This window comes from Festucalex cinctus, chromosome 2 (assembly GCF_051991245.1).
Source record: "Festucalex cinctus isolate MCC-2025b chromosome 2, RoL_Fcin_1.0, whole genome shotgun sequence".
In the NCBI taxonomy this organism is placed as follows: domain Eukaryota; kingdom Metazoa; phylum Chordata; class Actinopteri; order Syngnathiformes; family Syngnathidae; genus Festucalex; species Festucalex cinctus.
Window position 1 is genome coordinate 29,301,965 of NC_135412.1, and position 9,752 is coordinate 29,311,716.

The 9,752-nt window shown below is 39.1% G+C and overlaps 1 protein-coding gene across 1 annotated transcript in view; it reads right to left on the reverse strand.

Annotated features, from left to right (window-relative positions):
* Positions 1–8,490, reverse strand: part of nid2a (nidogen 2a (osteonidogen)) — a 57,206-nt gene extending 48,716 nt beyond the window's left edge. The window contains exons 1-3 of the mRNA XM_077514353.1: positions 8,254–8,490; positions 6,249–6,434; positions 5,974–6,093 (exon numbers count right to left, since the gene is read on the reverse strand). Coding sequence (XP_077370479.1) covers positions 5,974–6,093; positions 6,249–6,434; positions 8,254–8,460 — 513 coding nt within the window. The 5' untranslated portion in view covers positions 8,461–8,490. The remainder of the gene's footprint in view (positions 1–5,973; positions 6,094–6,248; positions 6,435–8,253) is intronic.
* Positions 8,491–9,752: the final 1,262 nt, after the last annotated feature.

Genomic DNA, 9,752 nt, shown 5'->3' on the forward strand with positions numbered 1-9,752 from the left:
AGCAGAATCAGGTTTATTGGCCGCGTATGTGAAAACACACAAGGAATTTGTCATCGTGTAAGCAGTTCAGAAAGCAAATGTTTTTTATTTCCCCATCGTCACAGAGAGGACTCACAGCCGCTGTATACTCACATAAAAAAAAAAAAGATCATCCCTAATAGCAAAAAGAAGAGAAATTGTAAAGGGCCAACTAAGAAATTACATTGTGCACCTGTTTACAAGCAGAGCGTGTTCATTATATTAACTGAAAGCAGTCCATTGGAAATGAATGACCGCTTCAATATTTCACAGTATGAACATGAAGCATTGTCAAAACTGTTCTACAGCTCACACAAAAAGAAGCATCTTGACTGCATGTGACTATCATCTGCACACACGCACACACACACACACACACACACAATTCCCAAGCGAAAGATGAGCCCAGCTGTCTTCCTGTGTGTGCGGACATCTTTCATGGAGATGTTAAAGACGTGTGAGCAGGACTCACACGTCTCGTCACCTAAATCCATGGAAAGGCGTCCATGTGTAATTGTTTACCCCAACATCTTTAAACCATCTTCTGTGTTGTTTCTTGCAGCCTCGGGTCTTGTTTTAATTAGTGAGTCTGGTCTGGAAGATTGTGGGGTGTTCATGTGAAATCTGCTTTTGCTTTGTCTTTAATACGGCGCCATTCATGTGGTAATGTTGATGGGGTAAATCAATTAACGATGAAATACAGTGGATATTTAAAAAAAAAAAAAAAAAGAAGAAGAAAAAGAAGGTCTAAACACCTCTGTTCCAATGGCAGTTTTTTTTATATTAAAAAAATCTGGAAAAAAAGAAAATAATAATTTCAAAATTTTCCATCATTAATATAAACCTGCAACCAGTACAATTCATTAAAAAAAACAACTTTTAAATGGCCATCAGCACACACCTGCCATTTAAAGCACCTCTGATTAACCCAAAATAAATCATGTTATGTTCTGAGGTTGGATCCCAAAAACGCAGACACAAATAAGTGTTTAACACTTTATTCACATAATATCGAAAGGCGAGGAACTAACTTGACTAGACCAGAAACAAGGAACAGAGGAGCAGGTGGCCAGATGGAACAGAGGTAATAATCCGACAAAGACACACATTTCTCAGACAGGCTTATATAGACAGCGAATCGATCTGATTGGCTGTAGCTAGACATGTGGGTCACAGGACTGACATGGTATTATCTGATTGGCTGTTGACCAGATAAAGAGATTAAAGATTCCTGACATCACATAGCTTCTTACATCCCATAGCATCTTACCAGTTGAAACTAGATGCTGGTTACATAAGTTCAAAATAAACACTTGACCACACAGTCATGACCCAAACATAACCCTTGCATGACCCTAGTCATGACATTTCAGATGTTCTGGTAGGCTTTTCCTGACATGGTTTTCTTTTGAGCAGAATTCAAAAGTTATTGTTAGTGCTAACAGTGACTGCTATTTCAAATGCTCCAAAATTCCCACCATCTTAGGCCCCAGCACCTGCTTAGGAACAACTGCCCACCCCCCCAAGCCAATTTGCCTTTTGTGTGGTGTGTGTTTGACTCACACGGAAAAGACAACTAATTACGGCACACAGACACCCCCCACAAAAAAAAAAACAAAGGCTCCCCTCCTCACCATTCCATTACAAGTGTGACAGTGGATGTGAGGGTGTAGACATACACAATCACGCACGCACGCACACACACAACCAAATGCTTGGTGTTTGGTCACCTTGTGAAATGTTCGTTAGTTGCAGTTCATCTGGGACAACGACCTAGTAATTGTTTTTTTCTTAAATTTCACATATAGAGACAGCAAATTCACGGTGCGCTGCAAAATCAACGCAAAAACATGTTGTAGTAGCGGGAAGTGTACTTAATTGCACTTTGGAGTATTCAATTTGATCTTTTTTTTCGTCTAAAGACTAAAACCAATGTATTAGTACTGGTAGTCATACTTGTAGCAGTTGTATGAGTTGTCATGGCACCCATGAGGGATGTGGATGCCGTGTTGTGTGCCATATCAAACGTTATATTGCAACAGGTCGCTAAAAAATGAACAGCAGGCCGCAAATGGCCCATGTACCGAACTTTTGGACCCCCAAGTTGGAGATGGATCAACAGTGTCGAAAACGTCCACTTTGGGACCAGTTTTCAAATATTTATTTTGATTGGCTTCAACATCAAAGAAACAATTGAGCCAAAATAACATTTGTCATCTGTTTTGCTTTAAAACGCTGTTGCGTAAATCCATGTAGTAAGCAGGTTTGCGCAACTATTGCACTGAGTCCCTCTGACCCAACAACGACCTATGGACAGTCACTTGGGGAGTCACTTGGGACCAAGAACTCAATCATGGGCAGGGGCGGACTGGCCATCGGGAATTTTGGGAGATTCCTTAACGGCCGGTTCGTTAATCGGCACCACCATGTGAACTCCCCTTCCCCAGCGCCGAACAATGAATAGTAATCATTGTATGTCAGATGCCAACACCCCCTCAGTCACCAAATAGGAGTCGGTGTATATACGTCGTCTCGTCTGTACCTCAAAATCGTCTGTACCTCAAAACCGCTCCGGTTTTGAGGTACAGACGAGACGGCAATGAAAAGGATTCAGAGCATGTTCATCATCTACACAGGCAGACAGACATGCTTGCTATATAAAAGAGCTGCAATCGATTTTAATTGCTTATTTTTTTTTATATAATTAAATTACATTAAATAAACTAAAATATTTAGTTAATAAACAATAATCAGGGGGGAAATCAGGGCTTTGCAACAATTTAATTCAATTAATCAATGGAATCATCAATAGAATAATCTATTCTAAAAAGATTCGATAGTGACAGACTGTGCTGACATGGTGGACATAGACAGGGTGGACCCTTTTGGCTAATCTTAGCATTTAATGAGCACAATTGCACATAATGCAATTTTACTTGCTAGCTGACCGTACTGTTGGACAAATGTAGTTGAGAAGAAAGGAGTCACATATGTTCAATCTGCTTTGAGCCAGGAAGAACACCCGTGTCGATCAAGTGGGCCCAGAGAATCAACAAATACAACTAGGAGGAATAATAGATCCTTTTGTTTTAAACTGGAGAAGAAGAAAAAAAAAGATAAATAAACACTGAGAAGAGACAAAAGTACATCATAGTGGACATTGAACAACACATAGCTTTGAAAGAGTTTAAAAGCTGCATAAAAAAAAACAAGAAAAAAAAACAATCAATTGTGTAAAACAAAAAGACAAAAGTGGAATATGGCAATATTATTTAAGGATTGGGGTTACAGCTGCTAATGTTTTAGATAATTGAACAACTCTGGAAATAATTAAGAACAAAATATAGGAATTTTTTGGGGTTACGTATTTTGACCACTTATCATTTTCTGCAAAGGTCCTAGGAAGGACAATATTTGTATTTAGAATTTGAAGCTAGGTTGTGAGTAGTTTATAGAATAAAAAAAAATCAAATTTTCATTTGACCCCAATATATACCGATAGTGGCGCCTTGAGAGTTTAATTCGTTCAGTAACTCAAAACACCAATGCCTAAAATTGTATTTCCCCATTGAAATGAATGGAAATGCCTAATCTGGTCTAGCATTCTTAAAAAAAAAAAAAAAAAAAAGACAATAAAAATGGTGCTATTTTATAATAACGTATTATATACTTTATATATAAAAAAAAAAATACAGTAAAGGTAACTAAATAAAATGTAAAGAATGAAACTATTTTTGTAGCTGGAGCTCACAAGTAAAAGAAAAAAATGAGCCGAATGACAGCTTGTATTATATTGTAAGTCGAGTCGTTATTATTATAGGTCACTACTGTAAAAGGAAAAATCTGAGAAACTAATCTTTTAGCAATGCTTTTTAAAAAAATAAATAAATCAGAGCTGTATGTGTTTGTGTTAGCGATAAAAGTGATAAGAGTTGGACAATGTAATGGTGATAAGAATGTTTGATACAGTGTCATCTCCACAGCACACCGTGGATTCCCATCCCCTAAACAAACGTCACCTCAGTACACATCCTGACTGGCACACACGACTGCGCTAAATCAGTTCACACATCCCCAACACTCCACCCCCGCTCAACTCCACCCAGCACCTCAGGCTAAAGTCTTCAAAGCAAGATGCTATCAGTCCAGAGACCCCCAGACGGCTGTGATGGGCAAACCTCCCGCCCCCAACTTCCTCTTAAGCATTCAACAATTTTATACATTAGCGGGCTCTCATCCATATTGTCACAAAGTCTGAATCAACTCCAAGCTAATAGCCACGGATGTTCAGTGCATTTATTAATATTTGCACGTTTGGCTTTTTGTTCAGTTGGCTTGGGGGAGGTGGACGGCTGAGGATTGAGATAAAACAGCTTGTGAAACACAAGCAAAGACAAACACAGATGAGAAAGCGAGACACGGGGAGATCCCCTGTGGGTTTCTTCCAACCACTCCCTTCATCATCCATCCATCTATCCTATGGGCCCAAAATGTAAAGATAGCACAGCAACTTTAGTTAGTAAGAGTGCTTCCTTGATAATGCTCAATGCTCAATCCAGGCATGGCAAAAGTACTAACACTGGTTCTTAACAAATACATGTGTTTAAAAAAAAAATGATACAAGTATCAATTCCAATTTTGTACTGAAGTCAAACTGTACTGACTCACAAATGTGAGGGTAAAATGTGCACTGCCAATTACTACATTCAAGAAAAAATTTCATCCTTGTGGCCTCCCAAAGTTGAATGTACTGCAGGTTGACAAAGCCAAATGTATCATATTAAATACAAGACATTTTGAACCCTCTATTTCATGAGTATATATTTTTTCCCATTAAAACCCTGAAGTATATGATCTGACACATACATTGCACAGATAATCCATTAGAGGGCAGTATCACCCAGATGATGGCTTTTCCAGCGACCTGGCAAGATCGACCAAAATGTGAAAGAAGAGACACCTATACTTAAAAATAGTTTTCTGATTTTTGGAAATACTAATATGTTTATTATTATATTTTTGACAGTTATAAATGTACAGATTTAAAGCATTGTGACCGGATGTATCAAATATGACACAAATCAAAGGTCATAAGTGGAAGTTGATTTAAAAAATAATAATAATTCTCATATATTTAATTGTTCAGGCTTCAACATGAAAGAAGTGCAGATCCCTAGCAGAGCAGAGGCAATCAATCTTAATTTAGATCATTTTAAATTCATATCTCCTGCATAATGCATTCAGCTTCTTCTCTTCAAAGAAATATAAAAAAAAATTCAAGTGTAAATATTCCCTACAATTGGTTTCATTGACAAAAGAAGGAAGCAGATTTTGGGATTGGGATCATTTGTGGGCGGCACGGTGTAGAGTGGTTAGCACGTCCGCCTCCCAGTTCTGAGGACTCCGGTTCGAGTCCGGGCTCCGGCCTTCCTGGGTGGAGTTTGCATGTTGTCCCTGTGCCTGTGTGGGTCTTCTCCGGGTACTCCGGTCTCCTCCCACATTCCAAAGACATGCATGGCAGGTTAATTGGGTGCTCCGAATTGTCCCTAGTAGGTGTGCTTGTGAGTGTGGATGGTTGTTTGTCTCTGTGTGCCCTGCGGTTGGCTGCAACCAGTTCAGGGTGTCCCCCGCCTACTGCCCATAGCCAGCTGGGATAGGCTGCAGCACCCTTGTGAGGGATAAACGGTCAATAAAATGGATGGATAGATGGATGGATGGATAATTTGTGTCTGCCTGTGTGTAAAATGAAAGAGAGGGCAGGGGAGGACATTTTGATGACCCTTAAAGGTGACCTCTAACCTCTTGAAAAGGTTAAGAGGTAGATTAGAAGCTGAAGGAGTACAAATGGACCTCCCACCTACCCCGGAGGCCGAATACATGAAACGACCAGGAATTTGGACTAATTGCTCACTGTGTGATTTACTCTTGTGGTGAAGTCCTCCGTATCCATCTTACCTTGTTGGAGGCCCCCCCACTGCTTCGAGTGGGCCCCTCATACGCAGCCACGTTCTCCCATGTTGCCACCACAGCGTGGGTGGGTGTGAATTTTGCGTCCGGGAAGCCTTGCTGAACTTCCTGGGTTGGCAGGTGAACAAACGAGTGCATGGATGATGGGGGAAGAGAAACGAAGAATGCAGTTGGCAAGTGTTTGACCTATTTACAAAATGTTTGACATCAATTTGCCTTCAAAGCGAGAACAACCCTTTGCTCTTTTCCTTGAGTCAACACACCTGGGCCACTCTGTTGAGCACGCCGGGCGTCTCAGTCACCCTGTAGTAAATCTGTCCTCGCCCTCCGCTGGTGTCCATGTCAGCCAGAAACGGCGCCACCGCCGGGAAGTCGGTGGGGAAGCCGTCGTCCACATACTGCTTCTCCATCGGCAAGTCCTGAGCTGATATGATCCCGTTGGTGGCCACCTGGACAATATCGCAAATAAATCATCGTTTCAGTGGGATTTTTCAACTGTGGAAACATGAGCACCCCCACCGAGACCAAGTCTATCACAAACATTCTTGAGGAGCATTAGTCACTTTGCTGGACACTTAACAGCATGTGCCGTTTACATGAAGAGTAGCTATAAAAAGTCTACACACCCCTGTTCAAATGTCAGGTTATTTTTTTGTGATATAAAGAATACCAACAGAAACCATTTTGAAAGGGGAAGATAAACAAAGAACTGAAATGATGTAGTTGCATAAGTGTGCACACCCTCTTATAATTGGGTATGTGGCTATGTTCAGAATTAACCAATCAAATTTAAACTCAGATTAAATGGGAGTCAACGCACACTTGATACCATTTTTTTAAAAAACAAAAAAACTTTTAGATCTGTAGTCATACATTTCGTTTATACTTGAAGGTTTTGTGTGAGAACTGACTGCTATGTTGAACTGTTCATAATTCCCTGCACCCAGTTACAGCAAAACACATTTGCCTACATTGGGGTTTAAGTTTTGGCATTTTGGCAGGTATGTTTGGTGCAAATAAAACACTGCTCATCACTACAGTAAAAGAGCAGCATACCTAAAGCGAACTATGATGGTGGTGGCAGTATCAGCTTTGGGATTGCTCTTCTTCAGATGGAACTAACCATGGTGGATGAACTCGTGAACATTTCAAAATAGATTAAACAAAACATTCAGGCTTCTGCTGCAAAACTAAAAATCTGAACTTTATTTGAGGTTAACCAAAGACACTTTAAATGGTGGCAGGTGTGTTCTGGCTCCCACTTAAGATGAGTTTGAATGTGATCGGTTAATTCTGACCACAGCCACAAACCCAGTTAGAAGAGGGTGTGCACACTTGTGCGGCCACATTATTTCAGTTATTTTTAGCTCCCCTCTCAATGATATATTTTTAAAAAATTGAGTTATATAGGTTATATATTACTCACTAATAATGGGGAAAATTATTAATTTTTTTTTAATTACCACAAAACCTTAGCCTTTGAACAGGGGTGTGTAGACTTTTTATATCCTCTGTAAGTGGTATATTTACTCAAGCACTACACCTCAATTCACTGGTTTACTTGACTTTTCTTTTTTTTTTAATCTTTGTATAATGATAATAATAATAATTTATATACATTTTAAATACTTGTTTTGCTGTTGAAGCAGAAAGCACATCATCATGCTTTTTTTTTTTTTAATTTTAACCACAAAACCCTGGCATTTTTTAACAGGGGTGTGTAGACTTTTTATATCTTCCATAAGTGGTATATTTACCCAAGCACTACACCTCAATTCTGTGGTTTACTTGAGGTTTCTAAATATCCACTGTATTTTTATTGTTTACTTTGTATATTATGAGCAAGCAAACATTTAATCCACTAAACAAGTAAAGGCAACACCTGCACAATTTTAAGGTTCTAACGTGGTCCAATCATTAGAAGACCCAAGCCAGTGTTAAATATTTTACTGAGACCACCAGGAAATCATATAGCTCCTAACAGATAAAGCAGCTGTCATTAAAAAATCATTAATTATAATCATACACCTAACAAGAATAATTTGTAATGTGTTGACAATAATTCTGCTCCCTTTACTTGTTACTAAATGGAAAAGCTCAAAGTCCTGGGCTTGTTCAACCGCTGCATGTACATGTTAAATAAAGAAAATAATTACATGCTATTTGAGAAAACAGAGATGTTCACTTTTCCGAGTGAGAGCACTTGGATGCATGTTGCAAAAGTGGGGTGCAAAAAAAAACAAAGTAAAGGCATGCAAATGTACTTACATAAAGCTGATAGAAGTGGGTGTCGTAGAAGTAGAAGGGTTTAGGCAGAGATAAGACTTTGGAGGTTTCATCGTCTCCTTCTTCCAAAAGTGAATCTCCACTTAACATGCCATAGGGGAACATTTGGGCCCTCTGGATGGCTGCAACCACAAACATGCTGCAGCAAAGGCCCACAAGGTAGACGGGCACCCTTTGCCCTCTCTCCATTGTAGATGGCCGAAGAAGAAGCTGCAACGAGAAGACAGCTGGACTGACGGGGAGGAAAAGAAAGAGGAAGAACTCCTCAACTCCACTCAGCAGAGGCGCTAATACTCCGGGAGAGAGAGGGAGGAGTTAAGGGGATGCTGGGGGAGCGTTGGGGGGGATGTGGGTGGCGACAGTGGTGGAGGCAACATCTGTCTCGAATTAAGACAAAACAAATAGAGCATTTTTAATCCAGATGGAACTTTATCTGTTTCACAACAACGAAAAGCAAGAATTATTTTTACACACTTGGACGCTATCACCATCGTGATACAAATCACATGCAGTACTTTGGCACTGCTCATATTCCCCAAGGAGTGCTCGTATTTTCTTCACATAAAGATCCCTAGATATAAATGTAATATGTAACATTTACACCTCTTAGAATATACAGTGATCCCCTCTAAATTACATTCCAGACCACCCCCGCCATAAGCAAAATTAGTGATGTTTAGAAATACCATATCTAAATACTCTGTAGGCAATTACAGTGCTTACTTTTTTTGAAGGGTCTTTAAACATTTTTTTAATAAATAGAAACACATTTAATACAAATAATAGAGAGATAGTAAGAGCAATTGATATTGAACAGTCCAAACAAACTAACAAATGTAACTTTTAATCATCGCACAATATATATCAATAATCACATCTAAAGATATATACAGTATTATAAAATGAAATACAGCAGTTATGTTCTGTAGTCATAAAATGCAGGATTTTATCAGACCACATTCAATAATTTTCAACAAAAATTAGGCTTCCCGTTTCATTCTATTTTATAAATTTATCTATTTTCTCAAACACAATGTGTGCCGCCACCTGGTGGTCAAAAGTGTAATTACACCCAATATATATGAGTGTTAGACCAAAATTGAGTTGTTAAAACTATACCCCCCCCCCCCAACAAAAAAAAGAAATCTAAAAGTAGATTTTCAGTACAGTGGTGCCTTGAGATACAGATTTAATTTTTTTGTAGCTAAAAACACTTTACTCTTAAATTATCATTCCCCATTCAAATGAATGGAAATGCCATTAACCCTTCCGGAACAACAGAAAAAAAAACTCAGAACAAAAATGTTAATGTTTGTGTTTTTCAGAAGAAAAGTCCCGCTATAATTTTGACTTGGCCACTAGGCGGCAGTATAATACAGTGATGACCACAAATGAAGGACAGTTTCACTCAACTACTGAACATAAGTGACTCAGTAATCTTCAGTGGTATTTGTTGTTTCTCTCAGAGGATAACTCAACTC